This window comes from Ailuropoda melanoleuca, chromosome 4 (assembly GCF_002007445.2).
Source record: "Ailuropoda melanoleuca isolate Jingjing chromosome 4, ASM200744v2, whole genome shotgun sequence".
NCBI lineage: Eukaryota > Metazoa > Chordata > Mammalia > Carnivora > Ursidae > Ailuropoda > Ailuropoda melanoleuca.
Window position 1 is genome coordinate 55,037,367 of NC_048221.1, and position 26,106 is coordinate 55,063,472.

Consider the following 26,106-nt stretch of genomic DNA (forward strand, 5'->3'; position numbering starts at 1 on the left):
TTGCCCTTTCATATAAAAATCTTTAATAAAAATAGCTCTCTTCAGAAGGAGTCATAAGACAGAAGTAACAAACAAATTCCTGCCACCTGGGCAGGAGGGAATGAGGCAGGCTGAGTAGACCACGGAGAACTGGGAGCAGTACCCGACCCAAAAGGAATGGCTCTGGCTGGCGGCTGACACGTGGGACTGTGGGCTGAGATGACAAACTTTCTCGTTTTTCAAGAGGAGGTAGCAATATGTCTTTTTAGGAAAAACTGCATCTTTTTAATTGTAGTCATAAACTGACTCCCTCCCTCCCCAGCAAACGACAGTAGAAAGCCGAGTGAAACACAGGCAGCCCATGAGCGGTCTGCTTTACACACTCCAGATAAAAACAAGTGGGCTCCTACCATAGCAAAACATTGTACAAAAGTGACAGCTGAAGGGTTCAGCACGAAGACGGCCTGCCAGAGGGGCACAGGCAGCCCCTCCCTTCGGATCAGGAGAGGGGGTAGAAAAGGTAGGGGACGTAGCAGGAGGACTCGCGGCCCTAGCCAGCCTGTCTGCAATCCCAGGACAGCAGCATCTGGTGGGCTCACCAAAGGCCAGCAGGGGAGGATGGTCTCCCAGCAGATTTCCAGACCCTGAGCAGGTCTCAGCTTAGCCCTAATAGCCCAGCAGTCTTCTGGCCTCTTCACTCTGGGCCTGCAGGGTCTCACTAGCATACTTCTGGAGGAGTTCCATCTTCTTCCTCCGCACGAGTGCCTCCTCGATCTGCAGATGGCAAGGAGAAAGGGCTCATGCTTTACTCCTCAGCAATGCCCCCCACGCCCTGCCAGAACCCAGCCAGGAGGGTGTTCCCGGCACAGAGGCCACTGAGGAGCCAACACCCAGACGCCTCTCCCAGAGCCACACTCTTCCCACTGGAAGCGTGGCAACAACTGTGTGTCAGTATCCCTAAAGCAGACGAGACACTGCCTCCTCAGGACTCCACACCCTATTGTGAGCATAGCCACAGCGGCCCCCGGTCGGAGTCAGAGCTGCCCTAAGGGACAGGAAGGACGAGGAAAACCCACTCCCCCGCTCTGTGCAGTCTCCTTTAGAGGCGAGGCCCCTGGTGCTGGGACAGCCCCACCAGCAAGGGCAGCTCCCAGCCCCTGTCCTACCTCTTGCTGGGACGGCACTGGGACGTGGGCAATGAACTTCTGCTGCCCGTCTTCACCTCCTTTCTCCTGGCTGCCTTCCTCGTCAGACTAGAAACAGAACCACCAAAAAGTCAGTGAGCAGGTGCCCGTTAAACACAGGTTGGTACCGCTACAAAAATGCACAACTATGCGGCTGCTTCAAAGGAAAAAACAAAAGGAATGAGGCAGCTCAGTACTCAGAAAGACAAGAAGACACACCATTAACCATTTAAAAAGCAACAAAGCACTGTGTAAATTATGCCTTTTGTCTGAGGAAAGAAAATAAGAATAGAAACTAGCAACAGCCGTGAGAACCAGGTGCACCTCTGCGCCTAGAGAACGAGAGAATCTTCCTTGATCTTTACGTATTTTTGGCTTTTGAACCTTGTACATGTTATCTATTTTGTTTAATTAAAATTTAAAAATGCACCACACAGAGAAAAAAGATCAACTCAGAGTCTGCGCGTGAGTCAAAAGAGATTACGCATCGCCTAAGGAGACCCTGTGGCCTGACCCTGAGGAGAGAGGGCCCCTGTGAGTGCCACCTGCCCTGCCCCAGCTCTCTGCACACACGCCCGGAGGAGCTGGCGGAGACCCTTCGGTGGAAGGCCTCGGGTGCTGCTGGGAGGCGTGCAAACCAGGCCCAGCACTTTGGGAAATGGTTTAGCCGTATCTACTGAGGCCCAGCACATGCCCTCCCCATGACCTGATAATTCCACTCCCCCGTGTACACTCAACAGAAACGGCTGCCTATGAACGAGAAAGGCCACAGCAGCCTGACTGGGCAGAGCCCCACACTGGACGCTAAACAGACACCCACGACCATTAGACAGCAGAGGGCACGCATGATTCCACCGAGAGACGTCAAGTTCAGAAACGCCTAAGAGCTTAAGGGTTCTTAGAGGTCAGGAGAGTGACACCCAGGGGGGCAGGAGCAAGCTTCTAAGGTGCTGGTCATGGTCATGTTGTTTCCTCACCTACGTGGGGTTGTTCGCCTTGTGAAAATGCACTGACCTGGCCACTTACCACCTGCGTCCTTCTCTCTATGCGGAACACTACTCAGCAATAAAAAGGAACGAACTCTCGAATGCAACAACTCTGATGGATCTCAAGTGCACTGTGCTGAGTGTAGGGACAACCCCAGAGGTGACATAAGGCACGACTTGATTTACGAAACATTCTCAAAATGACAATTACAGAGACAGAGAACAGACTGGAGTTTGCTAGGGGTGAGGGATGGGGGAAGGAGGAAGATGGGACTGAAGGGAGCAGGGCATGGAGGGAACAGTTCTGTATCCTGACTGAAATGGTGGTTACAGGGGCGCCTGGGTGGCTCAGTCAGTGAAGCAGCTGCCTTCAGCTCAGGCCATCATCTCAGGGTCCTGGGATCGAGCCCCATATCAGGCTCCTGCTCAGTGGGGAGTATGCTTCTCCCTCTCCCTCTGCCTCATCCTCGCTCTCTCTCCCTCTCAAATAAATAAAAAAGTCTTCAAACAAACAAACAAAACCCACAACAACGTTTGGTTGTTTGCCTTTCCTCTCCGGATAAAGGCAAAGCCTCCTCCCCACGGAGCTGGGGCGCTTGCTTGTCCAGCCTTGCCCCTCTCCCGCCTCCTCTCCTCTCCCCACCAGCAGCCCACACTGTGCTTCAGCCATAGTGGCCTGTCCTCTGTCCCTCACACTCCCACGGCGTCTCTCAGTACACGCTGTTCCCCTCTGCCTGGAACACTCTTTCCCTCACTGCCTCTCACTTGGTTAACTTCTCCCAATCCTTCAGGCCTCAGCTGAATGGTCAGCTCCCCAGGAAAGGCTTCACGGGCTCTCCCCACACCATGTCACTATCTCAGAGCTGCTCTGACAACCACTGTTTTCCACTGACTCTACCCACTGGATTGTCTCCCCACGGACTTTGAGGTACAAGCAGAGCTTGTGTACCCCTGTGCCCCTGGCATGGACCTGGCTCACAGGAGCCACTAATTAAGCAAACAGATGCTGAAAGAACAAATGAAAATTTGCAGCTAAAGAAGACCTTCCCAGGTAGAGACGCCTGGGTGGCTCAGTGGTTAAGCATCAGACTCTCAATCTCAGCTCAGGTTTTCATCTCAGGATCTTGAGTTCAAGCCCCGTGCTGGGCTCCACTTAGGGGGAAAAAAAAAGGAAGAGAGAGAGAGGGAGGGAGGGAGGGAGGGAGGGAAAAAAGACAAGACCTTCCTAGGGCATGCTGCCAACTTATTTCAAATGCTTCACTGTCCCCACTGCTCAAGAGCCAGACCTGCACAGGAACCTCAGGTCGGCTATATCCTGTGTGATGCTGACCAAGTCACTAAACTTCTCTGAGTGTCCTTCTTTGCCACTGATATCACAGCAAGGTCCTCACACAGGACCTGACCTACCGCCCATGCACAGGAACTCCCCTCCCCTTCTCAGTCCAGCAAATCCACTTCATTCTTTCTCAATATGTCCAAGGAATGAGGCCTGCACGGCAGGCGCCTCAGGAGAGCCTGGAGCTAGGAAGCTCTGCCTGAGAGGCGAGATCACAGCTCCACCCGAAGCCGTGACCTTCTCCATCAGTCCCTCCTCTGCTCTGGGCTGGTTTCTATCTCTACCATGAAGGTGTGGGGGTGTTAAGACTGCAGAAGAGCTACTTACACTGCCACTTAAAAAGAAACGACGAGACCTACTGCTGACACCTTGATTTCAAACTTCCAGCCTCTAGAACTCTGGGTAAATCCATTTCTGGGGTTTAAGCCACCCAATCTGCAGTACTTTATAAAGTAGAAGCAGTTAATGCAATAGATCTATAACTGAACCTGAAATTGTGGTAATAATAAATAAGTGGACAGATAAATAAAAAACGATGGGGAGAGGGGCTATAACTCGTATGGCTTCAAAGTGTTCCGAAGTCGGACAATATATTAGGAGGACCTACCTCTATGAAGCAGGTAAGTAATTCTGGGTGTAAAGCACAGTTTACAAAGTGCTCTCACAGCCATTCCCTTCTGGAACCCTCCCTGGGATGCTGAGAGGTGAACCTCATATCCATCTTCCAGGTGAGGAACAGAAGCTCTCAGCTGGAGATAGGGGCAGAGCTGGGCTTTGACCCGGACCCCTCACCAATGAGCTAAACCTTCCTACCTCTCCGCCGATTCTCCCAAGGCCCAGCCTTCGTGGCTCAGAGCAGAAGGCAGTGAGCCCCCCCCACCCCAATTACCTCCTCCTCAGTGACAGCATATATGTTGATCTCTTCCTCCTCTTCCTCCTCCTCCTCCTTTTCTCCTCTTGCCAGCCGGGCCTCTCTCTCTGCTTTCCACTTTTCAACCAATCCAGCCCTGACTGGAGACACAAGAGAGCAGCTGCTGCTTAGCGAGGCCTCTAAATCAGCTTTACAAGCCACACAGGGCGAGGCCCACAGGTCCCCTCGGAAGGGGAGCGCCCTCCATTCTGCCCTGGCAGACAGAGTGGGATATGAGAGGCAGTCTGGTCATACCACAGCTCCAGCTGGAAGTCACAACAAGGCGGCTTTCTAGGGGATGTCCCCAGATCATCCACAGTCCAGCAACCTGAGTGGCTGCCTGACACGCCCACATGACAAAGGAGAGACACAGCAGTACATGCTGCTGGAAAAGGGCTCAGACTCCTGACCTCCTCCACCCAGAACCCTAGCTCAACACACCACTGGGAGATCAGCACTAACTACTCCTCACAGGGCCGTCATGAGGCTTCAGAACAGGGTCCAGGGGCGTCTGGGTGGCTCAGTCGTTAAGTGCCTGGCTTTGGTTCAGGGCATGATCCCGGTGCTCTGGGATCGAGCCCTGCATCAGGCCCCTCCGCTGGGAGCTGCTTCTTCCTCTCCCATTCCCCCTGCTTGTGTTCCCTCTCTTGCTAGCTGTCTGTCATATAAATAAATAAAATATTAAAAAAAAAAAAAAAAGAACAGGGTCCAAAAAATGCTTAGCATGGTGCTTGGCATGGAGGAAGCACTCAGAAAGAGCCACCCATCTTGCTCTACACTCATAATGTATTAGCTGTGTTTAAAGCAGATCAAAAAGCCACTTAAATGGGCACCATTTCCTGATTTCAAGAAAGGCCAGCGTGGGAAGGAATCCAGATGAATTCCAGCTGGACGGGGAACAGGTCCAATGTGATCGTGGGCTTCCCCAATCTGCTGCTTCGGGCCCAACACAGCCCTGGACTACATCATAGTTACGGACGGTTAGGTCATTAGCAGCCCATGTCTTCTGAAGAGTATCAGCAATAAAATAAACTCGCTTCTGGCATCAAGCACTATTTAAAAACCCATTTTCAAAGGACAGAACAGAAACCAGACACCATCTATAATGAAATGAATTGCTCATAGACCTACATTTCTTTTCATATTCCTGTTCCAAAGGCACGATGACACCATCATCTTCATCGAGGTAACCGTAGTATTCAAAATCGATCGCTTTCATGAGCTCGGCACGTGTCTTTCTTGGAGGAGGAAGAGCTAAAGAAACAGCACCGACTTAGCTAAATGTCCCACCACAGTCACACCCCCGCCTGCATCCTATACAATGTTATGCAGCCAGGGAGTACGCTCAAGAAAACACCATTACATAGGCACTTCCTATTCTAGCCACAGAATTACAGAAGTGGTACAACCCTTTTTTCAATCAGTTTTGAACCCTTTAACCCAATTAGTCTATTTAGAAGGCATGTATCCTAATTTAAAAAACCATAACGAAAGCAGGCAAAGCTGTATGGACAGAGATGTGCATTGTTTATAGAGTCGTGAAAACTTGGAATAACTAGGGCTGTAAACTACACGGTGTACCCTACGACCCCTCTATAGCTATTTCACAAGATGTTTCAATGACACAGGAAATGTCATGAGATTTAATAAAAAAAAAAAAAGATGGAAAAACGTTAAGTATACAGATAAGACAAAACAAACTATAAACAAACCAAAAAGATAAATGAGAAAGTCTTAAAGAAAATATTTTCAGGGGCGCCTGGGTGGCACAGCAGTTAAGCGTCTGCCTTCGGCTCAGGGCGTGATCCTGGCATTATGAGATCGAGCCCCACATCAGGCTCCTCCGCTGGGAGCCTGCTTCTTCCTCTCCCACTCCCCCTGCTTGTGTTCCCTCTCTCACTGGCTGTCTCTATCTCTGTCGAATAAATAAATAAAATCTTTAAAAAAAAAAAAAAAGAAAATATTTTCAGACTAAGGGTTACTACTCAGAATATTTAAGTAATTCTTGAAAATCAAAAGGGAAGGGGGCCTGCCTAGCTCAGTCGGTGGAGCGTTTAACTCTTGATCTCAGGGTCATGAGTTCGAGCCCCATGTTGGGTGTAGAGATTACTTAAAAATAAAAAATCTTAGAGGCACCTAAGTGGCTCAGTCACTGAAGTGTCTGCCTTTGGCTCAGGTCATGATCTCAGGGTCCTGGGATCAAGACCCACATTGGGCTCCCTGCTCTACAGGGCTTCTCCCTCTCCCTTTGCCACTCCCCCTACTCGTGCTCACACTCTCTCTCTCTCTCAAATAAATAAAATCTTTAAAAAAAATTTTTTTTAATTAAAAAATAAAAAATCTTAAAAAAAAATCAAAAGGGAAATGACAACCCAACAGATACAGTGAAAGAGTAAAAGCATACATAGAGGAAAAAACATACGAAGAAAAAATTCATATGTATAAAAATTTCAATTAGTAATTGAATTCAGTTATCAATTTCATTAGTAATCAGGGAAATAAAAAGTAAAAATAATATATTTTCAACCATCAGATCCACAAAAATTTTATATTTATGGAAAACTAGAAATAGCTAAAGGTCTACCAATGGATGAATGGTTATATAAAGTATGGCTAATTCATATCATACGCTTTATTTTTTTTTTAAGATTTTATTTATTTATTTGACAGAGATAGAGACAGCCAGCGAGAGAGGGAACACAAGTAGGGGGAGTGGGAGAGGAAGAAGCAGGCTTCCAGCAGAGGAGCCTGATGTGGAGCTCGATCCCAGAACGCCAGGATCACGCCCTGAGCCAAAGGCAGATGCTTAACGACTAAGACACCCAGGCGCCACTAATATCATACGCTTTAATCCTTCACATCCACTCATAGAGTTCTAAGCAGAACGCTGGGCGGATATCAACGCAGAGCACAACACAACACAACAGGTATAGGCGAGCCACTGGGTCTTCACAGGCCTCCACCCATCACCCTCACGTGGCTGACAGCAAATCTGTCTGCCCGGCACGACTTTTGGTCCCTGTCCTGTGACAATGCCAGCTGCACCCAGGACCAGATACAGGGCTAAAACCTGCCAGAACACTGCATCCCTCCCCATCCCAGGGACTGGTTTACGGATGAACAATGAGCCAATCAAAGCCAACCTGATTCAATTCTAGGAGTTTTGCTTGAACCGCTTAGGGGGAAAAAATCTCTTGCTGAGAGAGGACAAAATGTAAACTGATGATGGACCACTTGCCACCACAAGAAGAGAGCTAGATAGAGAACAAGCTCACAGGCCGGAAGTCAAAACTACAACATGGAGGAAATGTGACGGGCAATCAGCCATTCCTGAAGATAAACTACCCATGGGCTTTTCAGTTATGTGAGACAGTAAATTCACTTTTCTGCCTAAACAGAACCGGGGTTGAGTCATCTGTCACTTATCCTGATGAAATTTAGCTGATGAAATAAGCATGTAAGTGCATAAAAAAAGGCCTGGAAGGGAACGTACCAAACAAATTATGATGATTACCAGTTATCCAGGGGCACAGGGCTGGGGAGACCCAGGGGACAGCGCTATTTGAATTATACTCATTAAGACTGACTTAAGCACTTTTGGGGCGCCTGGGTGGCTCAGTTAACCATCTGCCTTCGGGGTCCTGGGATGGAGTCCCCCATTGGGCTCCTTGTTCAATGGGGAGCCTGCTTCTCCCTCTGCCTGCTGCTGCTCCTACTTGTGCGTTCTCTCTCTCAAATAAATAAATGAACAATCTTTAGAGAAAAAAAAAGACCTAGGCACTTTCTTATTAAAAAAAAATCTACAACTGATTTTTTAGAAAAATGCAAATTTAAAAAAGTAAAATGTACAGCAAAACCTCAATACAGGGCCCCCCCTCCGCATATGTATTTTTATACATATGAATTTCTTCTTCTTATATTATCAGCTTTGATTTTTGGCATTTTGGAAGGCCAAGGTTTGGCTGAAGCTCCCCAGTGCCATGGAGGGAGAAGGCAGGCCAGGTGAGGGGACCAGTCTGTTGGGTTGTCATCTACCTTTAAAAACTGGAAGGAAATATGCCCCAACATGTCAACAATTGTCATCTACAAGATGTGAGAATATGGACAGTTTTTTTTCTGATTTTCTGTATTTTATAACTTCTCTGTAAAAAAATTATATTACTTTCATAATGAACACCATGATATTTAAACTTTGAATTATTTATTTTTTTAAAGATTTTTTTCCTAAGATTGTATTTTTAAGTGATCTCTACACCCAACATGGGGCTCAAACTCACAATCCTGAGATCAAGAGTCGCACACTCCACCAACAGAGCCAGCCAAGCACCCCCTGAATTATTGTTATTGTTATTATTTTTAAAGATTTTTTTAGAGGGGAGAGGCGCAGAGGAAAAGGGGGAGAGAGAATCCCAAGCAGACTCTCCACTAAGCGCAGAGCCTGAGGCAGGGCTCAATCTCATGACCTTGAGATCATGACCTGAGCCGAAATCAAGAGTCGGATGCTTAACCAACTGAGCCATCCAGGCGCACCTCTCCCTGAATTATTTTTAAGTGTCGTTAATAACACATGCAAAACATTTGGGTATAATTAATTTAAAAATAAGTAGAGCTTAATATAGGTAGAATTGGGGGCACCTGGGTGGCACAGCGGTTAAGCATCTGCCTTGGGCTCAGGGCGTGATCCTGGCGTTATGGGATCGAGCCCCACATCAGGGTCCTCCGCTATGAGCCTGCTTCTTCCTCTCCCACTCCCCCTGCTTGTGTTCCCTCTCTCGCTGGCTGTCTCTATCTCTGTCAAATAAATAATAAATAAAATCTTAAAAAAAAAATAGGTAGAATCATACTTTTAAATAAACAGAAAAACTGCCTGGAAGGAAACAGAGGAGAATGTCAACAGCAGTGAGAATACTGGTGTTATTCTTCTCTACTACTCATACTTTTTTCTATAAAGTGTTTAGACTACTTTCCTAAAGGGCAAAATTAAAATCCACAAACACTCCAGGCTAGTGGTTTCCAAGTGCATTTGGAAGGCCAAGGTTTGGCTGAAGCTCCCCAGGGTCACGGAAGGAGAAGGCAGGCCAGGTGAGGGGACCAGCAGTGTGAATCCGCACACAGTCATTCCACTTTTCTCCATTTATGCCTACTGGGGTTCGGTACGTGTTCTTCAGGTAGAGTTTGTTCAACTAGTAAGTAACTGAAACATGAACCCATTTCAATGAACATCAGAGCCTGCCCTGATAATTTGAGGAAACTTCAAACAGGGAAACATCTGGGCTGAGAAACTGGCACGTGCAAAGGGTGAGAATTTGGTACCAGTCACTTCTGGATCCACCTCCCAGCCCCAACTGTGTGCCCTGGGCCTATGACTTCAACTCCTAGTACTTACAGTTTCTCATTGCAAATCTGGGAACAGTAATTCTGACACGACTGCCATGTAGCTGGAAGAGCACCTAGCCTACAGACACGTTATGATAATCACCAGCAATCAGAGACTAAAACCTGCACAAACATTAGCAGTTACTTACGTTCTTTTTCAAAAAGCTCTCTGACACCAGGCAAATCTTTAGCAGCTCCAAAGTATTTGTAACCTCGATTTCCTGGGACTTCTTTCCCTTCATGATCCAGCATTTTAGGGCCAACTTTCTTATTGGGAAGGAAAAAAACAGAAAATGGATCTGATCCTTTAACCCACTATTTCCATGTTTGCAAATATACTTTAAGATAATAACACTGAATGTGGGAAAATACTGATATACAGAGAAAAATACTTAGGTACATTTTTTCATAAATGAAAATCAGCCTAAATACCGAACAGTATGAGGATGATTTAAATAAATTATAGCATTATCAAAGATGGAATATATTCTATACCTTAAAAATGATGATTCTTATGAAACTTTTGGATTGCCTTAGGAAAACACTTATGATACAACCTAAGTGACAAAAGCTTAAAGAAACAACTGCAAACAACTTCAATGACAAGCAGTTAAAGACAAATTAAATACATCTTGAAGATGGAATTCTATCCAACAAAAATGATGATGTCAACAACCACGTGTAGTATGTGACCCTGGACTAGGTCCTGTCTTAGAAGGGGGAATGCTAAAAAGGAGATTATTGGGAAAATCAGTGAAACAGCTGAGTAGGATGGATAAAATGACTGTACCAAAGTTAAATGTCCTACACTCAATAATTCTACCACGGTTATGTAACATTCTTACTCTTAGAAAATACACAGAGAGAGAGGAAAAATGAAAATACACACAGAGATATTAAGTATTAAAGGGTAAGGAAGCATGATGTACTTAAGCTTCAAATGGTTCAGAAAAAATAAATCTCAAGGTACACGCAGAAAACGACAACGTAAATACAGCAAAGTATCAAAAACTGGTAAATCTGTAGGAATGGTATATAAGAATTCTCTGTACTAATTTTCCAATTTTCTCAAGAATGCTTGTTAAAGTAGTGATTACTGACATGAAAATATGCTCTTGATACACTAAATGAACAAAGCACATAGAATAAAAAACAATCTCTGTAAAAATGAACACATATATGGATAGAGAAAAAAGCTAGAAAGAAATAGAAAATGTCAATAGCAGTTATTTCTGTGGGCTAGAAAAATATATAACATATTCCATATCATGCATAGAATATAACACAGGTTTTGAATATTTTATAATTTTTATATTTTTTATTTTATATTTTCTCTCTCTCTTTTTTTTTCTGCACAGACATATGCAGCATCTACATAACCAACGTTACCATTTTGGAAAGAAGCACAAATGCTACAACCAAAGTTGTACAGACAGTAAGTGTGATCTCAATCACGGCATTCACAGAAAAACAACGGAAGGAATTCTTCAAGCAGCTGCATCCAGGAAACGGCATTCTGACCAAATGCTCTTCTGCTTCTTTGTACTTTTCTGACCTTACTGATAATGTACTACTTTCTCTTTTCCTTCATATCGTAAAACATACGTAACAAAATTTACCGTCTTAACCATTTTTAGTGGACAGTTCAGTGACATTAAATACGTTCATAATTATCATGTAATCCTCACCACCATTCATCTCCAGAACTCTTCTCATCTTGTGAAACAAAGACTCTAAATGTATTACTTTTACACATAGAAAATGGGAATAAAATTGTTAAGCATTAACAAACTCTAGAAAGAGGGGCACCTGGCTGGCTCAGTTGGTACAGCACGCAACTCTTGACCTCAGGTTGTAAGTTCAAGCCCCACGTTGGGTATAGAGATTACTCAAAAATAAAATCTTAAAAAACTGTAGAGAGAAATACACTAAAACATTAATGCTGAATTGCACCAAAAACTATAAAATACCTAGGAATCAATTTAATCAAGGAGGTGAAAGACCTATACTCTGAAACTATAAAACACTAATAAGTGCAGATGACAAATGAGAAGACATTCCACACTCATGTATGAGAAGATATTGTTAAAATGTCCATATTACCCAACACAATATACAGATTTAATGCAATCCCTATCAAAATACCAGCAGCATTTTTCAAAACACCAGCACAAATAATACCAGAACCTGTATAGAACCACAAAAACTCTGAATAGTCAGAGCAATCTTGAGAAAGAAAAATGAAGCTGAACTCCAGATTTCAAGATATACTACAAAACTATAATCATCAAAACAGTATGGCAGTGGCACAAAAACCGATACATACAGCAATGGAACACAACAGAGAGCCCAGAAATAAACCCAAGATTATATGGGCAATTGCTGCACGACAAAGGAGGCAAGAACATCCAATGGAAAAAAGACAGTCTCTTCAAGAAATGGTGTTGGGAAAACTGGACAGTCACATGCAGAAGAATGAAATTGGACCACTTTCTTACACCATACACAAGAATAAACTCAAAACGGGTTAAGGACTTAAATGTGAGACCTGAAACCATAAAAGTCCTAGAAGAGAGCACAGGCAGTAATGTCTCTGACATCAGCCACGCCAACATTTTTCTTGATGTGTCTCCTGAAGCAAGGGAAATAAAAGCAAAAATAAACTATTGGGCCTCCATCAAAATAGAAAGCTTGTGCACAGTAAAGGAAACAATCAACAAAACTAAAAGACAACCTACTGAATGGGAGATTATTTGTCAACGATATATCCAATAAGAGGTTAATATCCAAAATATACAGGAATTGGGGTGCCTGGGTGGCTCAAATGGTTAAGCGTCTGCCTTCGGCTCAGGTCATGATCCCAGGGTCCTGGAATCGAGCCCCATGTTGGGCTCCCTGCTTGGAGGGGAGCCTGCTTCTCCCTCTCCCTCTGCTGTTTCCCCTGCTTGTGCTTGCTCTCTCTGTCAAATAAATAAATAAAATCTTAAATATATATATATATATATATATATATATACACATATATATAGGAACTTACACAACTCAACACCCAAAAACAAATAATCCAATTAAAAAATGAGCAAAAGGGGCACCTGAGTGGCTCAGTCATTAAGCGTCTACCTTTGGCTCAGGTTATGATCCCCGGGTCCTGGGACCAAGCCCCACATCGGGCTCCCTGCTCAGTGGGAAGCCTCCTTCTCCCTCTCCCACTCCCCCTGCTTGTGTTCCCTCTCTCGCTGTGTGTCTCTGTCAAATTAAAAAAAAAAAGGCAAAAGACATGAACATTTTTCCAAAGAAGACATGAAGATGGCCAACAGACACACTGAAAAGATACTCAACATCACTCATCATCAGGGAAATGTAAATCAAAACTACAATGTGTGGTCTCACCTCACACCTGTCAGAATGGCTAATATCAAAACCACAAGAAACAACAAGTGTTGGCAAAGATGTGGAGAAAAAGGAAGCCCCTTGCACTGCTGGTGGGAATGCAAACTGGTACAGCCACTGTGGAAAACAGTATGGAGGCTCCTTAAAAAATTAAAAACAGAACTACCATATAATCCAGTTATTGCACTACTGGGTATTTACTCAAAGAAAACGAAAACACTGATTTGAAAAGATATATGCACTTCTATGTTTATTATAGCATTATTCGTAGTAGCTAAGATATGGAAACAACCCAGTGTCCACTGACTGATGAACTGATAAAGAAGACATGCGACACAAACACACACACACACACACACACACACACACACACTGGAATACTACTCAGCCATAAAAATGAATGAAATGTCGCCATCTGTAACAACATAGATAGATCTTTACAGTATCATGCTAAGTAAAATAAGTCAGCCAGAGGGGGAAAAAAAAATACCACATGACTTTCCCCATATGTGGAATTTAAGAAACAAATGAACAAAGAAAAAAAAGACAAACAAAAAACCGGACTCTTAAATACAGAGAACACACTCACTGATGGTTTCCAGAGAGGTGGGAGGGAGAATGGGTGAAACAGGTGATGGGGATTAAGAGTACGCCCATCATGATGAGCACTGAGTAATGTACAGAATTGTGGAGTCACTGTAGTATACACCTGAAACTAATTATACTGGTTTTTTTTTTAAGAAATATAGTCAATAATGTTGTAATAACTGTGTAATAACTGTGACAGACGGTTAACAATGCTCACTGCATAACGTACGGAACTGCTGAATCACTACGTAGTACAGCTGAAATAAATGTAATATTGTGGGTCAACTATATTTCAATAAAAAATAACACTGAAAATTTCAAGAAAATTAATGTTGACTTTGGGTGGTGGCAGTTAAGAATATCTTACATATTAATTTTTTTTTCTGCTTCTGAGGTCCCTTTTCCAGGAGGGTTAACAAACTTCTGCATTATTTTAAAGCTGTCTGATAGGACACATAAAATCACCATCACCAAACTGCTCAAGAGAGTAAGTGGGAAAGTTCCTCACGCAGTACAGAGAAAAAAAACAGGGCTCAAGAAACATGAATGCCTCTCCTTCGTTTTTACACCAGGTACTAAAGTGATAATTATGTGTTAAACTTTCATAAAAGTGAAAATACCAGCAGGTTAGAAAAACTTCACGTACTTCCTACATAACATATTACAGCTCACTGATGAGGTCAAATGACCTGAGGTAGATCTCTTCACAAATAAATGGGGTGGGCTCTGGGGTAATATTTTTTAAAGTCAAGACTCATGAGTGAGTCATGAAATCAATTAAGTGTAGGTCACAAGCATCAATTTTTTAAAATCAAAATATAACAACAGAAAATATCAACATGCATCACCATGTATTTTTTCAGTACATTTCTGTGTGTACTGGGTTGTGACAGAAAGCTTGTATGCGTGTGTTTTACAATGAGGCCCCCTCAGGTAAAGAACCCAACAATGGCTGCCCTGACCCCCAAGGAGCTCAGGGATGACGCAAAAGGACGATGGTCGTTTTTCTTTTGTTTTTTTTAAAGATTTTTATTCTTTTAGCTAATCTCTACACCCAACATGGGGCTCAAACTCACAACCCCAAGATCAAGAGTCACATGCTCCACTGACTGAGCCAGCCAGGCACCCCAAGACCATGGTCATTTTAAACAAGAGGCCCAGACAGATTAAGTGGCTTACTCAAGACCATCTGAGCAGTAAACTCAGGTGCCCTGTCTGCTCTGAGGGCTGTGCTGCGGGGTCTTTCAGAATTATACTACCTATGTTTCCTGTCCACATGCAACAGGCACTTTCCAAACTTCTCACTCCTCAAGTGCCTACTCTGCGGCAGGCCTGGGCTGGGAGCTGAAAGGGATGCAGAGCCACCCTGCTGCCAGAAAAGCTCACTAGCTTACCCCCAAGATCCTCTGAGACTGCTGCTTACTTACTCCATAATCGGGACCGCCCAGCTCCTTTATCCGGACTTCCCAGTGTCCTTTCTCTCTTAGCAGTTTGTTAATTTCATCATTCAGGTCACGAATTCGGAATTCACCTAAACCAGCTAAAAACACAAACACATTAATATCGTTTCTTCAAAATAACACTCAATGTTATACCCTCAAAAATGAATGTCAACACTTACAAAGGTATCCAGTACAAAAGTACTCACTTAAATATATAAGAAAAACCATCAACACCCAAATAAAGGAAAAGCAAGGATTAGGGTTCCCACCAGCACGGGGGAAAAAAATCCTTGAAAAACAACTTCCTCCTCATTAGCAACTGAAGAAATATAAACTGAAGCAATCCTGCAGTTCCACTTATCTAACTATTAAAATATCTTAGTGGTGGGGGTACCTAGCATCCAATGCCAACAATGTGCAGTGAGGCTGCCATAAGCACCAGGGCCTGGGAGGATTGGTTTCACCCTTTCAAGAAAGCAATGTGTTGTCATATGGGGACATCTTTTGGCAAAGACTATACCCTGAGAATTAAGCCTAAGGGACTTATTTGAAGGAATATGCACAAGGGACTTTGCTAAGGTGTTGTCTATGGCGGCCAAGAGCTGGGAGCAGCTGGGGCAGCCCACCAGAGGAAGGAAATAGCTAATGAACCCCAATATGTTGAAATGAAATATCATATGGCTATTGCAAGGGAGTATCCCTCCCCTTCTCCACTGAATGGATTTTGTACCATTGTCAAAAGTCAACTGGCCACATGTGCGGCCCTATTTCTGCCCTTCTTACTCTGTTCAATCGTCTGTCTTTCACCAATACCACATTATCTGGAATACAGCAGCTTTATATTAAATCTTCAAATCAGGTGGTATGAATAATCCAATCTTGTTCTTTTTCAAAACTGTTTTGGCTATTCTAGTTCCTTTGCCTTTCTATTTAAAATGTAGAAAAAAATCTGGTAACCCTACAAAAAAAAAAAAATCCTGTTGGGATTTTGAGTATTTGAAGAGACAGAACAGACATCATTACTATGCTGAGTCTTCCCATCCATGAATGCTGTGTATCTCTCCATGTACTCGGGTCATCTCTGATGTCCTTTATCAGTGTTTTGTAGTTTTAAGCACACAGGTTGCAGGGGCACCTCGGTGGCTCAGTTGGTTTTAGCCTCTGCCTTCAGTCAGGTCCTGATCCCAGGGGACTGAGCCTCACATCGGGCTCCCTGCTCAGCATGGGAGCCTGTTTCTCCCTCTCCCATTCCCCCAGCTCGAGTGTTCTCTCTGGCTCACTCTCATTAATAAAATCTTTTTTTTTTTTTTAAAGATTTTATTTATTTATTTGACAGAGATAGAGACAGCCAGCGAGAGAGGGAACACAAGCAGGCAGAGTGGGAGAGGAAGAAGCAGGCTCATAGCGGAGGAGCCTGACGTGGGGCTCGATCCCATAACGCCGGGATCACGCCCTGAGCTGAAGGCAGACACTTAACCGCTGTGCCACCCAGGCGCCCCTCATTAATAAAATCTTAAAAAAAGGAAAAAAAGGGCCCCTGGGTGGCTCAGTTGGTTAAGTGTCTGCCTAAGGCTCAGGTCATGATCCTGGGGTCCTGGGATTGAGCCCCAAATCGGGCTCCCTCGTCAGCGGGGAGCCTGCTTCTCCCTCTCCTCCCAACTTGTACTCTCTGTCGCTATCTCTGTCGCCCTCTCTCAAAAAAATAAATGAAATCTTTAAAAAAAAAAAAAAGCATACAGATTGCACATGTTTTGTTAGATCTATACCTAAGTATCTCTTGTGTTTTGGTGCTTTTGTAAATAGCACTTTTAAAAATGTTCTAGTACCAATTTTTCAGTGCTACTTTATAAAAATAGAATTGATTTTTGTGTATTGACCTTCTATTCTGTGACCTTGCTAAACTCACTTATTCATTTTAGAAATCGTTCTATAGGGGCGCCTGGGTGGCTCAGTCATTAAGCGTCTGCGTTCGGCTCAGGGCGTGATCCCGGTGTTCTGGGATGGAGCCCCACATCAGGCTCCTCCACTGGGAGCCTGCTTCTTCCTCTCCCACTCCCCCTGCTTGCGTTCCCTCTCTCGCTGGCTGTCTCTCTCTCTGTCAAATAAATAAAATTAAAAAAAAAAAAAAAAAAGAAAGAAAAGAAATCATTCTATAGATTTCTTGGGATCTTCTACATGGAAAATTACGTGATCTGAGAACACAGAATTATAGTTCTTCCCTTCCAATCTGTGTGCCTTTTATTTCCTTTCCTTGCTTTACTGCACTATAATGAGGAATTCCAGTATGACCTTGAATAGAAGTGGTGAGAACAGGTATCTGCCTTGTTCCTGCCCTCAGGAGGAAAGCGTGCAATCTTTCACCATTAATTATGATGCTGACTAGGTTTTTTGGTAGAAGTGCTGTATCCGGGTAAAAAAAAAAATTCCCTCTTATTCCCAGTTAGTGGAGTTTTTAGCATGAGTGAATGTTAAATTTTGCCAAATACTTTTTCTGTACCTACCGAGATGATCATGTGGGTTCTCTACTTTAGAATGGGGATAAGTGAATTGTATTAATTTTTGAATGCTGATTCAGCCACACATTCCTAGGATAACTCTCACTTGGCTGTGATTTATTATCCTTTTTATAAATTGCTGGATTTGGTTTGCTAATATTCTGTTGGAGATTTTTATGTCTATATGCATGAGGAATATCGGTTGGCAGTTTTCTTCTATCCATGTAATGTCTTTTTTTGCTTTTAGTATCATGGTAATGCTAATACTAAAATTTGTAAAATGAATGTTCCTTCCCCTTCAATTTTCTGGAAGAAACTATGTTGAACTGGTATTATTACTTCCTTAAATGTTTGGTAGAACTGACCACAGAAGCCATCTGGGCCTGGAATTTTCTTTGCTGAAAGGCTTTAACGATGAATTCAATTTCTTTAATAGGTATAGGGGTGCCTGGGTGACTCAGTCGGTTCAGCACGCAACTCTTCATCTTGGGGTCATGAGCTCAAGCCTCACACTGGGCACAGAGTTTACTTAAAAAGAAAAAAAATTTTTTTTTATTTTTTATTTTTTTTTTTAATTTTTTTTTAATTTTTTTTATTTTTTAAAGATTTTATTTATTTATTTAACAGAGATAGAGACAGCCAGCGAGAGAGGGAACACAAGCAGGGGGAGTGGGAGAGGAAGAAGCAGGCTCATAGCAGAAGAGCCTGATGTGGGGCTCGATCCCATAACGCCGGGATCACGCCCTGAGCCGAAGGCAGACGCTTAACCGCTGTGCCACCCAGGCGCCCCTTTTTTATTTTTTAATAGATAGAGAGCTGCTACTCAGGTTTCAATTTCCCTTTGAGCTGTGTTTCTAAACAGTGGCACTACTAACATTTTGGGTCAAAAATTCTTCGTAGGAAGCACTGGAGATTGCCTAGCAGCACCCCTGGCTTTATCCACTAGATGCCAGTAGCACCCCAAACTGTAAAAATCAAAATGTCTCCAGATACTGACAAATGTCCCCTGGAGTGTTTTATAAATGTCAAATTAATACTATTGTCCAGTTCTTCTATGTCCTTACTGATTTTCTATCCACTTGTTCTATTGATTATTGAGAGACAAGTGTTGAAATCCCCAAGTCTAATTGTGGATTTGAGAATCAGCACTTTAAAAGATAGGTTAGCTTACCATTCTGAATTTGAGCCACTTTTTTAGAGATCTCTCCAATGATCTGTGAAAAAAAATAAAAGGTAATCAATTCTCATGACTTGAGTATGTCTGAAAGCACAGAAAAAATATAACTCAAAATTAATAATTAAAAATACTTAGAATTCTGGTAATGAATCATTTAGATAATAAGAAACAATCAGAACGCAAATCAAAACCACAATGAGATATCACCTTACACCTGTCAGAATGGCTAGAATCAAAAAGACAAGAAATAACAAGTGGTGGAAAGGATGTGGAGAAAAGAGAACCCTCGTGCACTGTTATGGGAACACAGACTGGTGCGGCCACCATGGAAAACAGTATAGATGGTCCTAAAAAAATTAAAAATAGAACTACTACATGATCCAATATTTCCACTACTGAGTAGCTACCCAAAGAAAATGAAAACACTAATTTGAAAAAATATATGTTAACTGCAGTATTATGTACAATACCTAACACCTAAGGAAGCAGCCCAACTGTCCAGGGACAGTGAACGGATAAGGAAGATGTGGTGTACCTATAAAATGGAATATTACGTGGCATAAAAAGAATGAGATCTTGCCATATGCAACAACATGGATAGACACAGAGGGTGCTAAGTGAAATAAGTCAGACAGAGAAAGACAAATACCACATGATTTCACGTATATGTAGAATCTAAAAAACGAAACAAATGAATAAACAAACAAAAAAGTAGAAACAGACCCATAAATACAGAGAACCAATTCATGACTGCCAGAGGGCAGAGGGTGGGAGATGAGCAAAATGGGTGAAGGGGAGTGGGAGGTACGGCTTCCAGTCATAGAATGAAAAGTCACAGGGAAAAAAGGTAGAGTATAAGGAATACAGTCAATGGTACTGTAATAGGGTTTATGCTAACAGATCGAGCTGTGCTTGCGGTGTCCCCACGCTGTACACTTGAACTAATGGAACAATCTGTGTCAACTAGACTTCAATTCAAAAAGAAAAAAATCAGAGACTTGTTACTTCTACTATAAGACCAGATTCACCCACAACATACTTGTCGTCTCCACTTCTCAGCTTTGGGCAGCTCAGTACATTCTGAGGCAAGAAAGGGTCTTCGTTCCTAAGAAGAAGCAAAATACACATGTTGCCACTGTCCTAGTTCCAAGCTTTACGAGCATCCGCAGCTGGTTCAGCCCTGAAGACTAAATGTCTAAATACATTTGAAGCTTCAGTTCCAGACGATCTCATCAAGCCTTACACTTCACTCTACAGTCTCTACTTAGGAAACACCCATACATGCAAAACATACACAGGCTGCACTGTATCCAGCACAGCAAACCACAGGAAACAACTTAAAATTCCAGTAACAGAGAGATGGCTAATAAGCTAGGTTATATCCATTTCATGGCATATTCATATCGCCTTAAGAAACAATGGCTACCCGTGTTTTGAACAAACATACATGCGTGTGTATACACACGTATGTGTGTGTGAGCACGTATGAGTATAATTTTTTTTTTAAAACAAAGCAAAAATATTGGAAGAATGGTACATGTTATCCCTGGCCTGGCTGAGCCTCCACGAACTGAGATCATTTACTGGTTGCAGCTTAGAGCTGCTCTCCACAGCACTTCCTATTATTCAACATTAGAGCTGGGGTAATACGGGGAGCCACTTATCATAACAGGCCGTGGAAGAACAAGCAACCAGACGGTCACACTGCCCCGGCTATAGGGAGGTACACCTACAATTCAAGTGGACAGATTCGTAAGAACGTCAGGAAGTACAAACAAGAAACAGGAAGTCGAGTCTGCTCAGCAGGGAGTTTTACCACATTGTTCTTGATACTTTACAGTTCAGGAGGGAGATTTACACCAAAACCGACCTTCACTTTTCCCTCTTCCAGTTGAGCTTGGCGAAATCTTGCTAAGGCCGTCCTACCAGGAAGAGAGAAGACTCCCTTAGATACGGCTCACAAATTTGTCACCCAAGTTCCTAGATGGGGTAGATCTGTTCATGACCATCATGTAAGGTGCTCATTAATATGACTCATATATATTATTATCTATTTTTTCATAATTATTATTCATTTAAAAAAAGAGAGCATACACAAGCATGTGTGAGAGATTAAGACACCACAGAGAAGTTATGGGTTTCCATGTTCCAACAGTGGCACTTAAAAAAGCCATTGGTGGGGCGCCTGGGTGGCACAGCGGTTAAGCGTCTGCCTTCGGCTCAGGGCGTGATCCCGGCGTTATGGGATCGAGCCCCACATCAGGCTCCTCCGCTATGAGCCTGCTTCTTCCTCTCCCACTCCCCCTGCTTGTGTTCCCTCTCTTGTTGGCTGTCTCTATCTCTATCAAATAAATAAATAAAATCTTTAAAAAAAAAAAAGCCATTGGTGTCCCTGAACATCCAAGTATCTATTTTACTTACACTGCATGTAAAGACTATGGGAAACCCTACTCATCAGACCACTGTGGTAAGCAACACATCCAGATGTTAAGAGACTAAAACCACAGAGTGCCCAGTTGTCACTCTCACAGCCCCTGCACCATCTCTAAGTGAACTAATGTTTATCCAGTATAAGTTCTGGGATCTGTCAGAAAACACTAATGGGGAAAACAAACAGCAAATATGTGAATACTATTTTAATACATGTAAAGAAAGAAACATACCAAAAAGACCAAACACAAAAAGAGGTCTGTGGGAATAATTAAATTACATAAAATTTACAGACAAAATTAAGTTGATACTTACATGGCCTTTTCTGCATTCCTGGCCTAAGAGAGAAGAGAAGAAAAATGCCATGTTTAAAATACCCTTTTTTCCATGTAGTTTTTAGAGAAAAGTATCACAAGGACAGTCACAAGCATAACGTCTGAACTAGTACATGCACACTGCAACAACAACAACAACAAAATCAAAAGATGTCCAATCCTGTGACTTTACTTACGCTGCTCCCTCCACCTGAACTCTTTACTTCTCCACTGTCCCCACCCCCTTGGATCTGGCTAACTCCTATCCAACCTTCAAAATGTATCACCTGTGTCATCGCAATCCTAGAAAGTTCTTCTCTGGCCCCCTCCTCCCAACTGGGCTGCTACATTTTGTCTAGATTTGTAATGACTGTGGTCCTCTCCACCCAGCATCCCAATTGTCTGTTTACTGCCAGCAGAATTTCGGGAAGAAAAGACAGGTTTTTCCAAACTGAATTTTATGTAAGTATTGTCACACTAGTGTCAAGACAATTGTCCCTGAAACACGGTGTCAAGCACAGAACAGGTTTTTTGGGTTGTAGTATAAATAGAAAAAGTACTTGCTAAGTCAGGGACTTACTTATTTTACTCTCAGCTCTTCCACTTACCATCCCTGAGAAGTAGTCTCTCAGTTTCCCTGTCTTTACAATAGGGATAATACCTCTTATCTCATACAGATGTCATGATGACTTAACAAGAAAACTACATGAAAACATCAGGTATGCAGTTTACAGATACTCAGCAAAAGTGAGCTCAATTTAAGTCTCCTTTCTGGCCCTCCCTTTCAATGAACGCAGAAAAAACTTGGCGAAAGTTTGGTGGATACATGAACACATTAACTACTAAGGAATAAAAGAGAGCAGCTTTCCCAGGGGAGGCCATCATCTTGAAGACTGTGGCAGTGTCCTACCTATATTATTAAATCCTACGGATTCTGAATACTTCATTTAATGTTTCTCAGGGCTTACTCCATGCTTAAAACACCATGGTAGGTGGTAGCAATTTAGCCACGGGTCTTCTTTTTGAGGGGACTTATTGGAACTTCCCCCCCAATGAATCAGTGTGATAAGGGAATGCGCCCTGGGTAATGTAAGCCCACAAATAGGAATGCGTGATGGTGAAAGTGTTATAAAATAACAAAAAACTCCCATACCCAGAAATATCCAGGCCCAAGGATCCTCTCTCCTGCTAGGGAATGGAAAGACGGATTCCCTATGCTTGTCAGAGTTCAGAAACGAAGAGCTTCGAGGCTGAGCAGGGCAGTATGAAGCAGTAATTTGGGGCATATTCTCCCACAGAAAGGGCTGCTTCTAGCCCACCGGTTTCTCTCCTTCGGATCTTGGGCTCGGTAATTTACAAGAGCTTGCAATACATCTACAACCTTATTCCTGCATCGTGTGCTCCTTATGGGGCCTTCACTTAATGAAAATATTATGGTTACCAAAATATATGAGCAACTTCTCTGTACCAGCGCTATGTGCATTCTCATATTTCCATGTCGTGAGCGCTACTTTGAACGAATGGAGAAGCCAACAAACCACCCCAGACCACAGAGAACACACCCTCATGCAATAACACTATGCCATCCACTCAATCGTTGCTGAACACCTACAACGTGCCAGACACCGTATTAGACATTAAAGCAATGGTGACAAGACCCTGCCCTCGTGAAGTTTGTATCTCGTGGGGGAGACCGAGAACACATAAATCAAAACACCCAGAAACATATTGTCACAACCGCTGTTCATCTCCCGTATGGGTCTTGGGAACAAACGAGTGGGCCCACGCCAGGCACCGTGACTTGGAGCGGGTCCTTGGGGCCTCTCCGTGCCTTACTTTTCCCCCAGAGATAACTTAAAGCGCTTAGTCGACATGAAAACACTGCCGGAAAAGGTAACTCCGTTCCCGAGGTTCCCGTTTCCTCCCCCAACTTCTGACAGCTGAAGCAAGGAGGAAGAGAACCCAAGTTACAGGTAGCCCAGGAGCCTGAAGCCTGCAGTGATGCCCGGCGGCGCTCCTCCACCACGAGCGCCCCGAAAGGGGCCGGGAGCCTTCACAGCCCGCCCGCTCGCCCCCTCCATCACGCACCCAACCAACTCACCATGGCTGAGTGAGGGCGCCGCCCTGGGGGCGCGCGGCCCCAGCCCCTGGAGCTTCACTGCCTCCGACGAGGCCGACCCTGACGGGAACTAAAACACTCTACCGTACCGCACCACCGATTTTTCTGCCGGAAGGAAAATGGGAAGGACCGGAAGTGGGGGCCGGAAGTAAAAATGAGACTTGAAAAAGGGGAGGAGGAAACGCAAGCGTGCTCCTGTAAGGCTGGCCTTCCCAAGGCGGATGGACGTTGCACCAATACGCGCGTCTGAAGAATGGGGGCGTTGGCAAAATTGCGCTTGCGTAGTGAGACTGACATTTTTGTCCTCAGCCCCTGGTTTTGCTCTCGCGATAACAAGTGCGAATTTTCTCGTGTTAGCTGTTGGTACTGCGGAAGTGGGCGACGTCGGCTGCAGTTGAGTGTAAACTACTTGGGGGTCATGGTTGATCCTGTCGGTCGCATCCCTCAGTCCCCCTTTTGGAAGTCGCTCGTCCTCATGCCTCTGAACGAACTAAGTCCTCCCAGCGGACTGGGGCAGCTGAACCCAGCCCGCGTAAAATAGGCTAGGCAGCTCCGGAAGTGGAAGGCGCAGACTCCAGCCAGCGGGTGCTGAAACGCCCCCTTGCGCAGATCAGAGCGAGCGCTCTCCAGGAGTTTGAGCTGGCAGGGCTTCGCAAATTCCTTCGCGTTTGCCTGTCATTTACGTGGGGCCTTACTTTTTCCGAGCTCTTCTGGAATCGCGGGGCTCATCAGAGCTGGACCAGTGCTGGAAGTCACCCTCTTTTAAAATAAGAAATGTAAAGCCCAGGGAAGAAAAAGCTACTTACTCGGAGGAAGAGGAGGTTGGTCAGAGAGGTGGTATGTGTGTCACTACCCAGAGAGATGTGGTCAATCTGTGTGATGAGCATACTGCTGGGATCAGAACGTCCTTAGACAAGGACCCAGGAACATGGGAGAGGCCACTTGATAGGTGGGTATGGTTCTAGTGGCTACTCCCTTATGGCGTCCAGAGCTGTGGTGTGGAATTCAGATGAAGGACGGTAGCAAATTAAGCCAGTAGCAGCAGCTCTCCCTTTTCAAGCATGGTGCTTGAGCCGTGGTGTCTTCCTCTACCAGAAGAACTAACCAGTGGTGGGTACTTCAGCCCCAGCCCGGAGGCACAAACCAACAGGGGAAAGCAGCTGACGTGGTTCAGAATCAGACAGGAAGACAAGTACTTAGAAGGATAGACACCAGGATCTCATGCCTGAACCATGATAAAGACAAGTTGTCTCCCTAAAAGTTTTAGGTGGGCATATGGCCACCCAGCTAGACTCCATCTTCCCACGTTTCTGGCAGCTAGTTGTGGGTTTGTGATTATATGGTTGCCATTTGGGGACTGAATGGAAGGAATGTGTGCCACTTAGGCAGTGCAATGAAAAGTATGGGCATGCCTTTCCCCTTGCCCTTTCCCTTCCCCGCTGAGAGATGACTATGGCAACAGCCACCTTGAACTCAGAAATGGAAGAATTGTGAGGATGCCAGAGTCACCTCCCAGCTCTGGAACATCTAGTTCTGTAAAATGGGAGAGAAGTAAACATAGTCTTGTTTAAGCTGCTGCAGTTGGGGGTCTTTTATTACCTTTATTAACCTTTACCATAAATAACACATAACCAAACTTGTTTGTCCCAAACAAGCAAGGTCATTCCTCACTCAAAGGAGTTTTTCTGAGACAGAAGTTTCTCAAACTTCTGTATCTTTATCCATTAAATTCCTGACTGACTGTAGGATGCAGAGGTCATATAAAACAGGATTCACAAGTCATTACCTATATTCATTGTCCTTCCAGCATTCGTTCTCCCTGCCCACTTAACTGAATTCCATTTGGCCCACTGCTGTCCTGTTACATAGACCAATAAACTCTCCAAAGTGTTGAAAGCAGTAAGAGTCAGAGTTATCAGTACTTAAAACTAAGAATCCTGTTTATACCATTCATCCTGCCAGTCTGCTAATGTCCCTTTCTCTGTGCACACTGATTCTGTCTTTGCCCACTGTTCCTTCTTCTTGCAGCACCATTCCTCCCTTCTGCTACCCGACTAATCCCTCTTTTTATGCCTCATTTGAGACAATTTAGACAGCCTTAGATGACTTAACCTCTGTGTTTAATTTCTAGTCTGTGAAATATAATAGTATTTACCTTTCTATTTTTGTTTTTCCTCATTCATGAAATTGGGATATTTGCTTTACAGAGCTGCTGTTAAGAGGCAACTATATATAAGGTGCTCAGAACAGATCTCTGTAAAGTTCTCGATTATTTCAAAATCAAAAAACCCATGATCTGCAGTCACATCTATTAATGTGGCCTTACCCAAGTCCATGTAGTCAGCTGGGCCAGGCTCAGGGACTTTGTAAAAGCTCTGTT

General features: G+C 43.9%; 1 protein-coding gene across 1 annotated transcript; it reads right to left on the bottom strand.

Moving 5' to 3' along the window:
- On the bottom strand, window positions 1-23,866 carry ISY1 (ISY1 splicing factor homolog). The gene is made up of 11 exons (XM_011222956.3): window positions 23,709-23,866; window positions 21,609-21,631; window positions 20,734-20,785; window positions 19,903-19,968; window positions 18,858-18,900; window positions 15,177-15,289; window positions 9,921-10,038; window positions 5,527-5,649; window positions 4,375-4,496; window positions 1,146-1,232; window positions 1-753 (listed from the first exon to the last, which is right to left on the bottom strand). Exons 1-11 carry the CDS (start codon window positions 23,709-23,711, stop codon window positions 646-648), a joined length of 858 nt encoding a protein of 285 aa, XP_011221258.1. The 5' UTR covers window positions 23,712-23,866; the 3' UTR covers window positions 1-645.
- Window positions 23,867-26,106: the final 2,240 nt, after the last annotated feature.

What these genes read in the sequence shown, in the direction of transcription:
- ISY1 (XM_011222956.3), bottom strand. An exon ending in CTGAGAAGTGGAGACGACAA is followed by an intron (nt 18,901 to 19,902) that starts GTATGTTGTGGG and finishes TTTTTTTCACAG; the next exon opens with ATCATTGGAGAGATCTCTAA. An exon ending in AGAGCTTTTTGAAAAAGAAC is followed by an intron (nt 5,650 to 9,920) that starts GTAAGTAACTGC and finishes CTGTTTCTTTAG; the next exon opens with CTCTTCCTCCTCCAAGAAAG.